This window comes from Tupaia chinensis, unplaced genomic scaffold (genome assembly GCF_000334495.1).
Source record: "Tupaia chinensis unplaced genomic scaffold, TupChi_1.0 Scaffold149502_1, whole genome shotgun sequence".
NCBI lineage: Eukaryota > Metazoa > Chordata > Mammalia > Scandentia > Tupaiidae > Tupaia > Tupaia belangeri.
In genome coordinates, this window is record NW_006209346.1 from 1,075,625 (window position 1) to 1,094,446 (window position 18,822).

Sequence of the window (18,822 nt, forward strand, 5' to 3'; positions counted from 1 at the left end):
AGAGCGCCCGCGGCAAGAGCGACACGTGCCACCCGCAGTGCCGGCCGCCGGGTCCGCGCTGGCGCCGGGTAGGGCCGGCGGGCTGCGATGCGCGGTGAGTGACCCGGGCTCGGTGGAGCGCGGGTGCCGGGGACCCCACAGAGTGCCTGAGCTGGTCGGGTAAGCTCCCGGGCTTCCCGGACTCGGTTCTCCAAGGGGCGACCTCAACTCGCCGTGGTCCTAACGCTGGGGTGCCCATGTGGATCACTTGGAAGTGCTTGGCTGGGGCTTGCCTAGACAGCAGGGCGCGCTTACACTGAGCCTCCCAGTCGCTCCCCAAGGCGGGGTGCTCAGTGGTGGATGATCTTGGAAGGAGGGTGGGTAGTGTGTGGACAAGGGCAGAGGGCCCGCAGGGTCCAGTCTTGGTCCAAGCTCGGTCCAGGCTCGTGGGTATAACTATGTTGTTTGAAAAATAGATCTTCTGTATGATATTGGGGGAGGGAGTCTTCCTTATTCTTGGATGGGGCCCACTGTTCCTCTCTCCGCAGCGTTTTTCTGTGGATCTGTGGATATACCGGGCGTCCCTCCTGGCTATTAACAAGCAGGAAGCCCTGGCGCAAGCAGTTTGGCTAACCTCACTTTTTCCCTCTGTAAAGTGGCCTTCTCATCTTCTTACCTTTCTGGGGCCACTAAATGTAAGTATTGTGAAGGATTACGTATCTGTACGAGTAGGTCTAGGTCTTACAAATAGTAACCCCAGAGCATACAAAATAGACTTTTTTCATTTTATGTCTTAACCAGGCAAAATTAATGTTTTTTTTTATCTTTAAAATTTTATTTATAATTGCTACATAATAATTGTATCTATGAGAGATCATCAAAAGTTCATGGAAAATTGAATTAAAGTATGGGTTTATTTTGGTGCAAAGAAATTTAAAGTCCACCCATAATATTTTTTCATGACTTTTCCATAAACTTTTTGAAGAGCTCTCATATGTAAGGGGGATAGCATGTTTTAGGGACACATATACATTATATAATGATCAAATCAGGGTAGCTAGCATAGTCATCACCTTAAACATTTATCTTTTTTGTGATTAGGACAGTCAGAAGCTTCTCTTGGGACTATTTTGAAACATACACTGTTAACTCTGGCCACCCTACTGTTCGACAGAACCCCAGAGCTCATTCCACTTAGCTAACTCCAGCTGTGCACCTGTCCACTAATATCTTTCCCCTTCCCCAACTTCTGGCCCTCCCCATTCTCTGGTAACCACTGTCCTACTCTCTACTTCTTTGTGAACAACTTTTTTTAGATTCCACATATGAGTGAGATCATGCTTTTATCTTATTTTTTTAAATTCTGGATAATAGCTATAATTCACTTTGTGTGTTCTCTGTATAGATGAATTCTGGATAATAGTTATAATTCACTTTGTGTGTTCTCTGTATAGATGAAAGTCTTTATTTGAGCATCTACCATGCCCCAACCCTTGGGAACATACCATTATCCCATGGAATTCTTTAAAAATCCCGTGAAGTGGTTATCAGTATTTCCATTGTACAAACATGCACATTTTATGCAGATAGTTCCAAACTCTGCGTTTCTCCTGTTTGCACATTGACTCATCACATTCTATCTACTGCCACTTGAGCAAACAAAGAGATTCTCATTCTCCATCAACGAGGAATGGTGAGCCAGGAAGTGGCAGGAGGTTAAGGCACTGGATCCCCTGTGACTGGCTCTGTGGTTGAGTCAGGAGGCTTGAAAATCACACTGGGTGCATGCATGTGCCCAAGAGCCCAAGAGGAGAATGTATGAGAAGAGATTACACTGTGGCCATCCCTGCCATGGAGGTAATTTCTCACTTTCTCTCTCAAAGGACCTTAATGGCTTCGAGGGGATGCTTTCCTCCTCCATTTTAATGGAAAATTCTCAATTTATAGCCTTCACTTTGTCAGGCACAATGGCTTCTAGAAGTTTCCAACATGCTCTTTATCATGTATCATGTTTCTGAATGCCACGGTGGTTATATAGGATTAGAAATGTCCAAACTTTGGCAGCTCCTGAATCTTTGCTGTATCCCTGTATTAGGATGAATTTTAGTGGGAAAAAACTTACAAAGCACATGTGTGATTTTTAAGGGAGAAGAATCCTCTAAGTAGAATAGGTATTGTGCATCATTCCTCAGTCGTGAACTTATTTTGTTATTACTGTACCTGTTTTGTTCTCTAGAAGAGTATTTGTCACCTTTATCATTATACTCACAGCACTGCTCTCAATTTCTACATACAAGTGTGTGCAGACTAACCTGAAAAGAGAGTCAATCCTTCAAAGAAGTCTTGTGTAACTTCCTTGGCTCTTAGAAGTTTCTAGTGCTCTTTCTTAGTGGTAACTTTGCTTCTTTTGTCAACTACAAATATGTGTTGAACATCTATTATGTTTAATGTATGGTGCTGGAGACTGCAGTGAACATGAGGAAACGCAAGACTCAATTCCTGTCTTCAGGAAATTAAGATTGTTTGGGGAAGATTAGAATTGTAAGAACACTTTGTATGCCATCAATGATAGGTGGCATGAACTCAAGCGGTGCAAAAAGTCAAGAGATTCTAGGTGTGCAATCGGGTTCTAATCCAATCTTTCAGTGGTGAGCCACAGGGTGGGTCAGAGCGAGGACAAAAGCAAGGCTCCCTAACTTAGTTCTAACAATGTCCTTGAAAAGTAACTGGCCTTATTCTTTTTTATTTTTTTAATAATCGCACTCAGTAGATGAGAGAGAGAGAAAGTGCAACCCCTAGTGAGGTGTTGTCACACAGGAATCCCTTCTCCTCTCTTTTTCCCCATTCTGGCAGGATTTTATGCATGCACACATGGCTGGTGTATTTGAGAGGCCAGGAGCTTGATCTTGAATTGTGGTTGGCCAGTTCCTTTTATGACTGAGCTACAGCCAGCCCTACTTTTTCTGTCTTTTTCTTTTCAAAAATCTGCTAGTGGGTATATGTGCTCACCAGAGAAAGACAGAGAGGGAAGGCAAGAAAGCGCTCTTCTTTGGGTATGGCCACACTGCAATCTCTTCTCCATTTCTCGCTCCTTTCAGGATTTGGGGCATGCACACATAGGAGTTTGGCATGTTTCTCAGGCCATTGGGTCTGGGATTTAAACTACATGGTCAGCCATGTGGGCTCAGACCCCCTATTTTCTTGTAATACTAGTAGAAGATACTTATTGAGCTCTTGCTATATACCAGGCATTGTGCTAAGAGCTTCTCATTTAACCCTTACACAATTCTGTGAAGTATGGGACATTTTTATTCCCATCGTACAGGCATGAAACTCAAGCTGCATAACTAAGTCAATTGCCATAGGCCACAGAGCTAGATTTGTCAGAACCCAGACTGGGGTGTCCTAGCTCAGGCCACTGTTTATTTCATTGCTACCCTAGTTGTTCAGGAGGCTCTGGAAGTCTGGACGGAGGTGATGAGAGTGACCACAGTGCAATTCACTCTTGAGTTGGGCACTATGTGGCACTATCGGGGGTGCACTGAGGCTTGCTGAGGGTAAATGAGGAGCTTAAGCTGGTTCTTAAGAATAGAAATGAGTGGGGGAGGTGGGAGAGACAGACTAGCAGAGTGGTAAGAGTGGATTTTCATTTCTCAGGTGAGAAGGAAAGCTGGGATGTAGTTCAATCCTGTCACGGACTTCTGTTTTTTCATGTTACCTTGTTTAATTTGCATATACTTTATATAGTTAATACTTTATGTAGTAGATCAAATATTTACAACTAAATTATTTGCTCTGCATTGTAATAAATTGCTAAGTAAATGCCTATAAAAGGTAATTAAAATTAAAATCTTAATCATTGTCCATTTTGTAATGATATGCAGAGGAAAAGGCAGAGATGCTGAGATGTGGGGTTATTAGTATAGAGATCCCGGCCAAATTCTTAATTTACATAAAAAACACCTTGAGAAACGTTGTGGGATGGTAATCATTAGTCTTAATTCTTTTACCCTCCTCCCAAGTATACTCCAATTATCTTAAGATAATCCTGAACTTTCTAGAAAATTCTTAAAACACTGTCATTGTAATGGAATTTAGTATTTTACATGCCTTGTTGAACTTCATGAAAAGACCTAGGGGTTGATGTTAAAAAGTAAAATAATACTTCCCAGGGCTTTGCAATACCCCAAATCCAAAGGTAAAATCTTTACCCCCATTCCATTGTCCACACATACAATTCAAAGTTGAGACTATCGAAGGCTTTCTAATAAAGAAGAAATGTCAGTGAAAGAAATAGAATTTTCTCAAATGTCAATACCCATTTTTAAAATGAGGAAAAGAAGCTTTAATATGCAGAGTTCCTTGCTATGGTGATACATGTACGGTGGAGGAACCAAAAAAGGCCCCTGCCTGTTCTTGCCCCAGACGCCAGGCTCCTTCCAGTCTCTCAGCCTTGCCAATAGAAGACAGGTTATTTTATCTACTGTTCTAGAAGGGCACAGAGCATGAAGACAGAGAATACCAGATCCTACAACTTTTTCGAATAAGTGCTATGAAAGTTGTAAGTTTGTGGAAGCTCATCAAAGAAAGAAGTGAAGATGTAGCAAATAATAGTAGTTGATATGAAAGTGCCTTGTTTCTTCAAGACTCCAACCTTGTCTTTTTTCCACCTTTCCTTATTATTATTATTATGTTGGAGGGATGTTTACTTAATTTATAGCATAGCTCACAGTACAAATGATTGGGGCAGGATAAGATTCTCTAACTCATTGCAAATGTAATCAGTTTGCACACATTTCAGAAGCTTGCCTATTATGTTAAGTATAATATATCTGAAATAAAAATAAAGACAAATAGAATTACAGAATATTCCAGAAAATCAGAAGCCAAGGAAGAAAGGGATAAGAGTTTGTTTTTTTTCTTTTTTTTTTTTTTTTTTTTTTTGAGAGGTTTTTGCTATAGGGCTTGTGTGCTCGCCAGGCAGACAGAGAGAGACAGAGAGACAGAAAATGAGAAATCACCCCCAGGGGGGATGGTCATGCCGCAATCCCTTCTCCTCCGTTCTCCTCTCGGGATCTTAGGCACGCACGCACACGCACCCGGCGTGAGTTTTAAGCTACCGGGTCCAGGACGCGAACCGCGGTCGACTACGTGGGAGTCCAGCAACATAGCCATTAAGCTAACTGCTGGTTCCCAAGAGATTTTTTTTTAAATGATAAATAAATCATAAAGAGAAAAAGAAGAAAACAAACTGAGTCCAGCAACATAGCCATTAAGCTAACTGCTGGTTCCCAAGAAATTTTTTTTTAAATGATAAATAGATCATAAAGAGAAAAAGAAGAAAACAAACTGAATTTTTTTTTTTTTAATCAAAGGTTTAGTATCGCCTGAATTCAAACAAGTGAAGAAGGTTCCTTTACTTGGGTAAAATTAAGGAGTATCCTCCTGACAATAAATGTTTACAAGTGAAATGAGAGCAAATTCAAGGGAGTCTCAGCAGGCTGCACGAGAAAGAAAACAGGCGTGGATCACATTGAGCTATGTAAGAGGTGCTGGGAGTGCTGGGCAGAAAGAAGAAAAGGTCGAGGGGGTTGATGCAGTGTTACTTTCCTCCCCTTCTAGCCATTGAGCAGGACATTATGAAGGAGCTGAGTTGATGCCTGCGGACTGATAGGCCAGCTTTTCTCCATGTTATATCTTTTTAGATATTTTTCTCCAGATGGTGGAGTGGGAAGGAAAAAGGAAGTCATGCTTCAGGGAGGAGAGTCTTCTTTTACATGGCGTAGCTCATGAAAAGCCACGAAATAGAGAAGTTTGGCTCTAAGACGAAGCTGCAAATTAGTTACCTGGTATCTACCTGTCTGTCTCTCCAGCAAGCACACATGCCCTATAGAAAATAAAATAAAATAAAATAAAATAATAAAATAAAACAAAACAAACAAAAACAACAACAAAAATCACTAAAAGATAAAACAGGGGACCAGCAGTTAGCGTAATGGCTATGTCACTGGACTCCCACGTAGTCGACCGCGGTTCGCATCCCGGACCTGGTAGCTTAAAACTCATGCCGGGCACGTGTGCATGCGTGCCCAGGATCCCGAGAGGAGAATGGAGGAGAAGGGATTACAGCGTGGCCATCCCCCCTGGGGGGTGATTTCTCATTTTCTGTCTCTCTGTCTCTCTCTGTCTGGCAAGCACACGCATCCTATAGCAAAATCCTCTCCAAAAAAAAAAAAAAGAAGAAGAAAGAAAGAAATTAGGAGATCCACGTTCGGATCTGGATTTTGCTATTAACATTATCTTGAGCAAATCCTGTCTGTTCTCTAGGACTCAACTATCCACCTGTAAAATGGGGAATGTGCAATAGATGACCACCCCCCCAAGTGTTGTCCTACTGACCTACCACCAATAAACCCTGTCTGTAAGTAACTTTGCAGGCAGAAGAGAAGAATTTTGTGCCCTGCTTCATTGAGCCAATTGGTAATGAACAGCAGGTCTTTGTCAGACAAGTAGCCTTGATGCATGTTCAGAACCCTTACCTGGTTGTGCTGTGACAGCCCAGACTGAGGGGAAGGGAGCAGCACCGGCATGGAAGTTACCAGCTCACCTCGGAGGTTCCTTCTTTATTGCCTGACATACAGTGCTTTTTACCTGGTCTAGCAAAACACACAGTTCTAGGACATTGAAAAACCTGAGCAATTTAGGAAAGAAGTATAAAAGCAGGACTCGGAAGGGAAAATGGGAACCAGCCTCAGCAGGGTGCCTCCTCTGTGCTAGGTATACTGAGGTGTCCACGACACTAGCATATTTAATCTTCATAATAACTTCATCTGGTAAGTATTACTATACCCACTACCAGCTGAGGAAATGGTGTTCTCTCAACTCATACCATACAGTGGGACTGACACTTCCTAGCATTTTTTTTTTCCAAAGAAAACGTATCATGGTACTACAAAAAAAAAATAATGTGGAAGTAGTAGAAAGTGTTCCTGCCTACATAAAATTATCACCTGTGGAAAATCAAAACAAAACAAAACAAAACAAAAACCTCTTTTTTTCCACCCCCTCCCAGCCTAGTAAAACAGAATTTTGAAGTAACTGGGTATCTTTTGTCTCCTTGGAGCAATGGGGAGAGAGACTGGCTGCGAGCTGATCCTTGCCTCTGCCTTCCTGCTAGTTGGTGTATTTCTGGCTGGTTCCACCCAACCACCTCCAACCCCCCCTTGAGACTTTATGTTCACTGCCTGGAAACTGTCACAACTTGGGTAATGAGTCAATGACATAGCATACTTTTTGATTCTCTGATTCAACATAGAGTTGTAGTTTTAATACCCACCCTCTAGACAGGCTGTTTGAAGGATGTTTACAGTTGATAGGAGGTTTCATTTTATTAGAAGGTACCTCATTTACTTGAAGGTCTTTGGGGGTTCTGAGCTTCTCATAAATGGAGAAGAAGCTGTTTTTATCTGGTCTTCAGAGAAAATGAGCAAGTTTATATTTGGGTCAAGGTACCATAATATATAAACTCAAATTTATCTTCTATTTTACATATTTGTATTCTACATATTACATACGCATCTATTTTTATTCTATTTGCTATAGAATATATATAAAACATATAAATGTATATTTCACACATATATACATTCTTAAAATCCTTAGAACAAGTATTGAACATTTTGCTATTTAAGTAATGTGATTCCTTTGTAAATTGCAATGCACACTGAAAGTCTTGACCAACAAATCCTATAGACAGCTTTTGTAGTTAAGAAATAGAAAGCTATGAATGTCAGTGTAGCTGTTCGTTCAGTTATCTCTTAGTTTATTCCATAATTTCCTCTTTGCCAGAATATTCTGAATTTTAAAGTAGTAACTAAGGTAGTTACTGGAAGAGTATTCTTGTGTCTTGGATGGGTCAAAGAATTAAACTGATAGAAGATAAATAGGAGAAGAGTACACACATATATTTAATAAGTTTTGTATGGCATTGAAGCCCTCGTAAAGAAATAAAGACCCCCAAAAAACAGTCAGTTACTTATATACTGGAATGAATAAAAAAGTAGTAAACTGTGAAAATGTGACTAAATTAAGAGTTATTTTAATAAGGTCTGTATGGTAGTCTCTTGGTCTCAACTTCTCATCCTTGAAGATAATGATGTTTTTCTTTCCTTCTAGTGTAAGGAGGGTATCTTTCACACTGGAATGTCATCTTCCGCTTTTAAAAAAATGCACAAAGGCCATGTAGTGGTGCAGCAGTAACAAATAGACCTACGTTAGAAGGTTTTTAGTTCCCATGCTGAGACCTTTCTGTATACTGGGCACTTCCAAACTTGAATCAACATTCTCTGTCAAGAAAACTCTTCCTCCATCTCACTTAGCTGGAACTAATCTCGGCTCAAGGGTCACTTCCTAGAATCACATACATGGATGAGCGTCTCTCTTCCTCAGGGTGGCTCTCCTCTTTTATAGCCTTCCTTTGCCATTATCTAAACATATTTGTTTGTTATTTATTTCTTTGTATTCTGTCTCCCCCACACCAAAATGTTACCATGACAGCTGAAAACCATGACAGAGAAAGATACAGTCTCTTTCTCTACTGTATCTAAGTGTCTGGCACAGAGCAGCTGCTTACTATTCTATTGTGGAATGAATGAATGAATAAAACATCTCTGAGCTGAGTTTGGATAGATGAGTAAAACTCAGCCGGGCTAATAGTGGAAAGGAAAAGTAAATAGCATGACCAAAATGCCCAAGGACCATAAACTGGCCTGGGATGTGCTGGGTAACTGAGCGGCCCTGTGCCACTAGCTAGTAGAATGTCAGCGGAGTGGTGGAGAATGTATCCGGTGCTGTGGGCCGGATCTAGCTCACAGAGCCATTGTATGCCATGAACTTGATTTTTTTTTTATTTAGAGAGCAAAAAAACTTGGAGATTTTGGCTTAGATCTGTTCTTCTCAAACATTTTTAACTTACACCCACAAGAAATATATTTCTGTTCTCTGTAAACTGAGATCCATCTCCAGCTTTTAGAAGCTACCACACTTGTTGGTTTATGGTTCCTCCACCTTAGACTGTGTCCTTCTCACAGCATACCTCTCTGGCTGATTCTTCTATCTTTCCTTTACGCTTTTGAGGACTTACATCCATTGGGCCCACCAAAAATCCACCCTCCACCTCTCAAGGTCTTTCATTTTAATCACATCTCCAAAGTCTTCTAGCCATGTAAGGTAAGATATTCATGGGCACTGGGGATTAGGGACCTTAGGGAAAAATTAGGACATTTTTGATGGGCCATTATTCTGCCTGCCATGAGAATATAGAAACATTCTACGAGGGGACATCAAAAAGTTCATGGAGAGTGGTATTAAAGTATGAGTTTATTTTGGTGCAAAATAATTTAGAAATACAAACAGTTTTTTCATAAACACATCTTTTCCATGCACTTTTTAAAACCCTTCCCACCCCCATCTAGCTCATACTTATTTTTTTCCCTCCCTTCTTTATTTCAATAGACATTTATTGAGTATCAACTAAGTCCAAGTAAATAGTGGTAAGCAATATGGTCAATGCTCCTGCTGTCATGTGACTTATATTCTAGTAAAGAAATAGATGACAAATGAGTGATAACTGAAGACAAAAGGAGGCATAGATCATACCATGACATTATATAAGATAAAGGAAAAAAACCACTTAGGTCAGGTGGGTGGTCAAAGAGGGGCTTTCTGAGGAAGTAATATTTGACCCAGAATTTGAAGGACATAAATAAGTCACCCTAAGAAAAGCAGGAGAAGAGGAATCTAGCACAGGACATGCAAAATGCAAAGTCCCCCAGGAAGCAAAGGGCACATGTCATTCAAGGAAGATGTCTGAAGGCCAGTGTAAATAAAATAGAATGAACTTGGCAAAAAAGTAGAGCAAGTGATGGTGGCAATATGGGGAGAAATGGCAGCGTGCAGTGGCTGAGAGGTCGTGTGTGGTAAGGACTTTGAATTTTAGTCTGACAGCAATGGGGTCTCATTAAGGGGCTTTAAATGGTGGTTATGTGGCGTGCATAATGGTGGCGTTTTAAGTGATGTGAAAACGACTTATAAAGGGTGAGAGGGGATTAGAGAAATGGACACCTTAAGGGACTACTGTAGGCTGGGCGAGAAATGACAGTGGTTTGAACTAGAGGGGGACAATAGAAATGGAGAAGTGGGTTGATCTGTGAGGTATTTTGGGGCAAAATGGGAGACTCAGTAATGGTTTCATTGTAGGGGATCAGAAAGAGAGTGGAATCAAGGATGACTTCTAGGCTTTTTTTTTTTTTTTTTTTTTTTTTTAGCAACTTAGAGAAAAGAATGTCCAAAAGGGCTGGGGGATGAACTCACTTGGAGAGCAGGACCGATAATTCCAATTAAGTACGTTAATATTGAGAAGTTTCTTAGACATTCAAAGGGAGATGCTAAGGAGACAGACACGTGAGACTGCAGTTCAGAGAGCTGTCTAAATTAAAGATCTACAACTGAGAATCTTTAGCTTACAGTTGATATCTAGAGTCAGGAAAACAGAGGATATCCCCTACAGAGAACCTTGAGGTCCTCCAAGAGTTAGAAGTCAAGGGGATGGGCCAGCAGGTGGCATGAAGGTTAAGGTGGCTGGATCTTTCAAGCCAACTGTAGGGTTCAAGTCCCAGTCCTGGCAGCTTGACAATCACCCTGGGCATGTGTGCCTAAAATCCTGAGAGATGAGTGGAGAAGAGATTGTAGTATGGCCATTCCCCCTGGGGATAAGAGTGATTTCTCGCTTTCTCTCTCTCTCTCTCTAGCAAATGCATGCACCCTATAGCAAAAACAAAAATAAAATAAAATAAAAGGGGGAGGAAGAACATCAAAAGAAAAGAGACCTTTTTTTTTTTTTTTTTTTTTTGCTGTAGAGCATATGTGCTTACCAGAGAGACAGAAACAAGAAATAACCCCCAGGGAGAGCATATCCACACTGCAGTTCCTTCTCCTCTATTCTCTTGAGATTTGGGGCACACATGCACATGTGGCCAGCATGAGTTTCAAGCTGCTGGGTCTGGGACTCAAACAATGATCGGTCATGTGGGAGTCCAGTACCTTAACCACTACGCCACCTGCTGACCCCACTGCAAAGACTATTAAGAAGATGCTAATAGTACACTGCACTTCCCTGAATGATAAGTAGAATAGAGGTAGGGGAGTTTAAGGAGCACTTTCCTAGATTGCCACTAGGGCAGGACTGTGGTATCTCTAGAGCTCAGTGTAGTATCTAGCATGGGAGAGCTAGCCATCAACACCAAATGACTGAGTGAAATTTTCTGAGGGTCTCAAACACATTCTGACACATTTCTACGTATGAGGATAGGAGAACATTTTTATTGGCTATTTCCTAGAGGCTTAATATCATAGAACTTTCCAATCTGCTTTATGAATTTTGGATCCACCTTTAATAGAATTGAGAGTCATTATATTAATAACTCATAGAGACATTCCTTAGGTTTGAATTTGAAACAAATCAGAAATTACTAGCTTATATTTTTTGAACTAGTCAAGATAAATAAGTAATTAATAAATAGATAAAATTGAGTTTCTATGGAAAAACCAAAAGAAACCCCTTAGAACTCTTAGAATTACCTTTTTTACTGCCAAAGAGATCAGTCTTTTACTAAATTCCAAGAAGATTATGAGCCTTTTTAAAATTTATTTACAGGGACCAGCAGCTGGCATAATGGCTATGTTGCTGGAGTCCCATGTAGTCGACCGTGGTTCGAGTCCCAGACCCGGTGGCTTAAATTCACGCTGGGCACATGTGCAAGCGTGCCCAAGATCCCAAGAGGAGAATGGAGGAGAAGGGATTGCAGTGTGGCCATCTCCCCTGGTGGGTGATTTCTTGCTTTCTATCTCTTTGTCTCTGTCTTTCTGGTGAGCACACATGCCCTATAGCAAAACCTCTCAAAAAAAATTATTTACATTCTATCATTGTGCATTTTTATAATGCACAAAATGGTTTTTCAAACTGTGCATGTAATACATGGCAATCAAATCAAGGATATTACCATATACATAATTTTCAACAGAGACCTTTACATTCTTTTGTCTGTTAAATGTTCCTTCCCTTTGTTTCTTTCATCCATCCTAGACCACACACTCCCCTCCCTTACAGTCTCTGGTATCTATACTTATCCTTTCTACTATCATATCTTCAATTTCTGCCACGGAGTGTAGACATGTATATATTGAGTGGGGATATACAGTGTGTGTTTTTCAGTCTCTGAGCCATTTTTTTAATCTACCATTTTCTAAACTCACATGACTAGATCATAAATTCTTATTCATCAAATTACTCTCTTTGACTATGAAGATGCACCTCTGTTTGGAAGAAAAACAAGTTTCACGTGAGACTGAGGCTCAGATAGGTTAAGTAATTTATGCATGGTTTCGGAATACTTAAATCCGGTTTGAAAGGACTCTAGAGCCCATTGCTGTGATCTGAACATTCATGTCCCTCCCAAATTCATATATTAAAATCCTGACACCTACAAGGTGATAGTATTAGGAAGTGCGTAGGTCATGGAGCAGAGCCTTCATATGTGGGATTGGTGAGCTTATGAAAGAGTCCCCCAAAAAGAACTGTTTGCCCTTTATACCATGTGAGGAGAGGAGGGGCCATCCATGCACTGGGAAGCAAACCCCCCACCTAGAAACTGAATCTGCTGCTGCCTTGATTTCAAACTTTCCAGCCGCCAGAACTATGAGCAAAACATTTCTGTTGTTTATACGTCACTCAGACTATGATATTTTGTTATAACACCCTTAACATACTAACACACTCAAGCGCCTTCTCCAACCCTTTGCTGACCCCAACATGCTTCACTGAGAGGGGGGTTGGGAGGTGGCCAATATTTTCAGTTTTCTAGCTTTAAAGGTATACTGGATTTTAAAAAAATAATGAAATCTTAACAACGTGGAGGAAAACTAAGTAGTGCTTTAAGCTCTTCTGAATGATTGAGGGTCGGGAGTTTTCTGAATCTATCTAATATGAATGAATTTGTTTTATTTCACAAGGAAGAATACAGAACTGTATTCCAGAGGTGACTGTTCATGGCACATACTGTTAAAGGATGGTCATTGGCACTTATTTTTATAACCATGTGGCTCGTGATTAAAGCAAAAATAGGTAAGCTATTTCTGTAAGTTAGTTTGTGGAGGGATTCGTGGTTTAAATTTTCACCTACAGATGAACCGTGCATTTGTGGTAAATGGTCTGGTAGTTAGTCTTTTGTAGTCCATCTTCTGTCAGTTAGGTGGATAAGTCTGGTTCTATGTCTGTAACTAGTGTATGTATTATTTAATTTATGCTAATTACTAGTGTAAAAAATGATCATATCATTACCTTTTAAGAAAGTGGTAGGTGACCGATCCAGGCATCATGAATACATCATTTACATTACAGTTCTTTTTTTTTTTTTTTTGAGAGAGAGTTCTTGCTATAGGGATGTGCGCTCACCAGAAAGACAGAGACAGAGAGACAGGAAGCGAGAAATCACCCCCCAGGGAAGATGGCCACACCGCAATCCCTTCATTCTCCTCTCAAAATCTTGGGCAGGCACGCACATGCGCCCGCTGTGAGTTTAAGCCACTGGTTCTGGGACTTGAACCATGGTTGACTACATAGGAGGAGTTCAGCAACATAGCCATTACGCCAACTGTTGGTCCCAACATTACAGTTCTTTTTAACAGAAGGCATTCATAGGTGACTTCAGCCACATTTTAAAAGAGCCTGCATTTCTTTGCCTTTTATTTATTTTTTTAATTTTTTTAACTTATAGCTTGTTTCTGGCTTTCTAACCCATTAGGATCAAAAAGAGGTCAAAGAAACAGAAAACAAGCATCTAAGTAAGATAAGAGAGAGAATCTTAGTTCTGAAAATAAAAAGATTTTTTTAATGAATTTTCAGTATTTCCTTTATATGATTTAAACAGCTTCCTTACCGATTCTTGTTTATGGTGATTGATCTAAGCAATGTTACACTTACCTAGAAAAGACTTTCCCTGGAGGCTTTCTATCACATGTGAAAATTCAGAGTGAATTTATAATTCTGATTCTTTCATCGCTAGTCGCTGAGTACCAACAGCAGCTTTTAATTTCTGAATAGTTGTCATGGTTTATTAATACAGAACTTCTGGGAAGTAGCAAATGATCTCTCCTTTAAATAAGGGTAAGTAATATAGAAGACTCTTATTGATAAGGAAGGAAAAGGAATCATGCATACGATTTCATGTCAGCCTCATCGGGTAATGAATGGTTCGTCTAGCCCAGGTCTTCCATCTTGAAGGAATACCGAAATATGGTGTGGTGAGACCAAATTTTCATCCTTCATGCCAACTACAAATGCGTCAGAGCCCTTAAATATTTTCTCTTTGTTATAAAATAAAGTTGCAGATTATACCTACTTTATAGGACTAATATAGCAAGAGAAGGAATCATTCTTGAATATGCCCCTAAAGTTTGCAATACTCTTTTACAGCTTTTCCTCTTGATGAGCATTGAAATAAGCATTATAAATCATAAACCAGGGAAACAAATATGATTTCTTCTTGGATGCTTTTTTTAGCAGTCTGGTAAATAATCTGCATATAAAAGAAGCTGGCTTTTCCTGGAACGGTGTTCCTGAAAGTTCTTCCAGTCTTACTTTCTCACCTCTTTCCTATTTGTGACTCTCATTATAGTATCACTGTTTTGAGAAGGATGCAGACTTTGATTTAAATACAGTTAGACTTTAACATTTTCGCCTTGTGTTCTGTGCATCACTAATACAGCCAGAGCAATGGAAGTTATTTATATTTTCATGACCTAATGGGCTATGCTTTACTCTGCTTTGGGGAACTGCACACACCCTCCATGACGAAAATGGGTTTCTTATTGCCGCTGAGTGCTGTGCTCGTTATCTCATTGCAGATGTGTGCAAGAGAGGAGAGGTGACCGTGAAGCCCTCCCATGTAATTTCACATGGATCAGCTGTCAACATTTCATGCTCTTTGAAGCCCAAACAAGGCTGCTTGTACAATTCCAGTGTCGACCGCTTAATCCTCTACAAGTATGGTGGAAGAATCAGTTCTCACCAAGGTCACTCCCTCAGTTCTCAAGTCACAGATCTTCCCCTTGGTAAAACCTTGTTTGTCTGCAAACTGGCCTGCACCAATAGTGAGATCCGAATATGTGGGGCAGAGATCTCAGTCGGTGGTGAGCATTCCCTTCTCAATTCCTAAAGCTTGGCCATCTTTTGGTATTCGTCAGGTGCTAAGCAGAAACCTGAGTACAAAGGGCTCTTTGTTCTCCCACCACATGAAAACATTTTCTCTCTATAGCAGCATGAACACCTCCATGTGAGCACTCCAGAAAGCAATGCAATTGAGGTTTTATTTGAGAAGTCTCTCTGTGTCCATTAAGACCATTTTCTCTTTGTCCTTGAACTCCAATGGTGTTGAACTCCAATGGGAAAATGGGTCTCTCTTTCCAGCTGGGTCTTCATGCCTTCTTGACTTACTAGAATTTGTTCAACACTACAACCTTTGAAAAAAGAAGAGATGTCTTTCTTGACTTGTACAGCCCAGGATACCTACACAAGCAAGGCTCAGCACCTCTTCTCCCTAACTTAATTCACACAAGTTAATTCTCTCACCCACACTCACCTCTGACCACTGATTATCATAATGAACAGAGATGAAAAGAAAACTATAATCGTCTTTATTTTCTTTTCCTGCATTCCCTAGAAAACTACCTGAAGCAAAAGTGACACGCTAACACTTTATGGGGGTGGGGTTGAAGTTGTCTAGCCCCCAGGAGGCAAGAGTGAGGAAGTGAACCACAAAAGGAGAGAAAGAAACTACAAGGCGGGTGACATTTCTGGGCTGGCCACAGCTTCACCAGATAATGCAGCTGCGTGTTTGTTCACCTAGAGAAACACCGGAAAGAGTATATGAAAATACAATGGGAGAGGAAAAAAGGGAGAATTTCTCTCCCATGGGTCAAATCTCACCCCCACAGGGCAGTTACCCTCCATTGCTGGCCTGCCTTGTTGGCCCCTCCAGGCAACTGTGGGGTATGTTGTGAGGAGGTAAGAACTAAGATCCCAGAGCAGGCCCCTGCAGCTTGAGCCACAGTCCACAGAGTGAACCAGCCGCTCACCTGGCTGGGAAGTCCAACCAAGCAAGCTACTGAGCATAGACCTAAGAGACTTTATGGCACCCTCTGCCTTAGTGGTTCAGGGAAGCGCTAGAGTGGCAGGCAAGAAGCATGAAGGAACTAGGAAAAATTGTTGCAGCAGGCTGGTTGACCAAGCTGCAAGGTCATAGTCTCTGTCAGAAAGTCAATGAGACTCTTGCCAGGAGATATGGAAATCTCTTTTCTGTGACTTATAAGGAGACGGTTGGTGCCAATTTTCCTGGAGGGCCACCAATAACATTGTGCAGAAGACCAAGTAAATGACCAAGCAAATCACTGGTGGGAGGAGGCATAAAGTAGGTCTTGTGCTCCTCTTCCAATTCCAGGCCTCCCTTCACACACTTAAAGGTCACATATTCCCAGCTTTGACAGCCTTTGGTGCAAATGGAGTGTGGGCTTTGAATCCCAACCCTACCATTAGCAATGTACCCTTAGATAACTTAAATTCTCAAAGCCTCAGTTTCTCCATCTGTGTTTAGGAAATATTAACACCTACCTCATAAAATGGTTGTAAGAATTAGATGATTTCTTCTGTACAAAATGTTTTTATTAAAAAAAGGGGGGGAGGGAACCAGCAGTTAGCATAATGGCTATGTCGCTGGACTCCCACGTAGTCGACTGCGGTTCACGTCCCGGACCCAGTGGCTTAAAACTCACGCCGGGCACATGTGCGTGCATGCCCAAGATCCCGAGAGGAGAATGGAGGAGAAGGGATTGCGGCATGACCATCCCCCCTGGGGGGTGATTTCTTGCTTTCTGTCTCTATGTCTCTCTCTGTCTGTCTGGCGAGCGCACGCGCCCTATAGTGAAAACCTCTCCAAAGAAAAAAGAAAAAAAAAAGGGTGGGGGGGAGGTGGTGCTAGTTGCTGATACAGTGGTAAATTGCAATGCTCCATGAGACTGACCCACGTAGGAGAGTTCCCATTTTGCTTTCTGGAAACCTGCCTGAGTATACCAGACATGCATGTGTCCATGATCTGGGGCTTGCTGAGGCTGGGCATGGATAGCAGCACCAGGACCCTGTTGAGATTGCTTTCTCTGTATCGCTCTTGCTCATGGAAGAAGGAAATAAATAAGTAAACTTTTTTTAAGTGCTTCTTCCAGGATTGAGCACATAGGAGGGACTTAAGTGATGTATGGTAGGGTTTTCATTCCATCCGGTTGCATGCCTGCCCATACATGCATTCTACATGATTCCCTTAAAAGAAAGTGCAAGCATTGGTTATAGACAAAATCAAATTTTTCCTTAAGAATACCATTGGTGTTTGCCTCCCCTTCCCTCAGAACACCTAAGCATTTCATTCAGGTAATTTACCATCTTACCAGACCAATACTACATATTTGTCCTCCTGGACATTGTCAGCATTGTAGAGCCAGTTCCAGGCATCCGCACAGTGCTGCTGGCATTTTCTTCTTAGCCGATCGACTGCAGCCTTGGCAGTCAGTACCCTTACAGCTGTACCTAGCTGTTTGTTCCACTTCCTATCTGAGCTCTCGTATATGAGAGTGCTGCAATCCCTTTTCAGCTTTTACTTTCCCACCTAGGTAGATGTATGTGGTGGTTTGCAGCAACAGGAGATCAGAAGAAATGGTGAAGCATGTCTGTCCTGGTTCAGCTCAGTAGGGTGGTGCTGCCAGAGTGCTGCTTGTGCAAGATGCTCAGGAAGTAACCGCACAATCAAATGGCTGTTCTTTGAGCAAGTTTAGCACCTTTAAGGTGATGGACTGACTGGAAGTAGTACCTTTTTCTGAGCATGACTAGTCATTCCAAGAAAAGACACAATGAATTTTGGTTTCACCCAGTGTAGTAAGTTTAATATCACCTGGGGAGGGAATAAATAGCCTATTTTCTTTTTTTGCACTAAGGGGTAGTCCACGGTGCCACTGCGTATCCTGAGATATGTCATACACTTAGCTGGGTTTTCGGACCTGGGAATAGGCAAGCAGTCTGTAAGCCTTTTCATCTGGTCGCTTCTCATCCTTGGGCTGGTCTGCTGCTCAGAGCTTATCTAGTTTGTGTAGAAACTAAGCAACCAATGTGCTAGTTAAACTCATAAGATTATTCCACAAATAATTTAGAAAATCAAGGCAATAATTATAAGTTTATTTCCTCCATGATTAAGAGAGAGACAGGTAGGCACCCTCAATGGGGTCCCCATGCTGCAATCCACCCCTAGCCTTGGCCACCTGGATTATAAACATGCCCCTATGCACACCCTGCACACAGAGAGGCCTTGGGAAGGGAACCAGGGACCTTCCCTTGTCAATGGAGCACTGCATGGCATTGGGTTATGGCTGCACGACTGGCTGGCTCATGATAGTGGACTCTTGCTTACCCATTCAGATTTGCTTTGGCTGATATTCCGAAAGTGATTTTTTTCCTAAGACTTTTTATTTTTCACAATAGGTAGGGCTTTAAAAAACAGTAACAATATAATAGTCATAACAATGTCTTATACTGCAAGTTACTTTCATCTTCACAGCTTTTGATACTGGCTCTCTGTTTGGCATCACTTACTGTAAATTAGTATTAAGGAGAATGCTGCCCTTTTTGCCGTGGGATAGACAGCCTGCCAAAACCAAGTCCTGAGCTAATGGGCCCCTGATTTCGTGGTC

The 18,822-nt window shown here is 41.4% G+C and overlaps 1 protein-coding gene across 4 annotated transcripts in view; it reads left to right on the top strand.

The window, feature by feature from the left end:
* Positions 1–5: 5 nt before the first annotated feature.
* Positions 6–18,822, top strand: part of IL12RB2 (interleukin 12 receptor subunit beta 2) — a 115,776-nt gene continuing 96,959 nt past the window's right edge. For 3 of the 4 annotated variants that reach the window (XM_006171404.3, XM_027769435.1, XM_027769436.1), the window contains exons 1-3: positions 6–94; positions 13,048–13,159; positions 14,941–15,225. In XM_006171404.3, the coding sequence (XP_006171466.1) occupies positions 13,084–13,159; positions 14,941–15,225 (361 nt within the window). In that variant the 5' untranslated portion in view covers positions 6–94; positions 13,048–13,083. Of the gene's footprint in view, positions 95–332; positions 675–13,047; positions 13,160–14,940; positions 15,226–18,822 lie in introns of those variants that run through there. The other variant, XM_027769434.1, reaches the window with a different exon arrangement.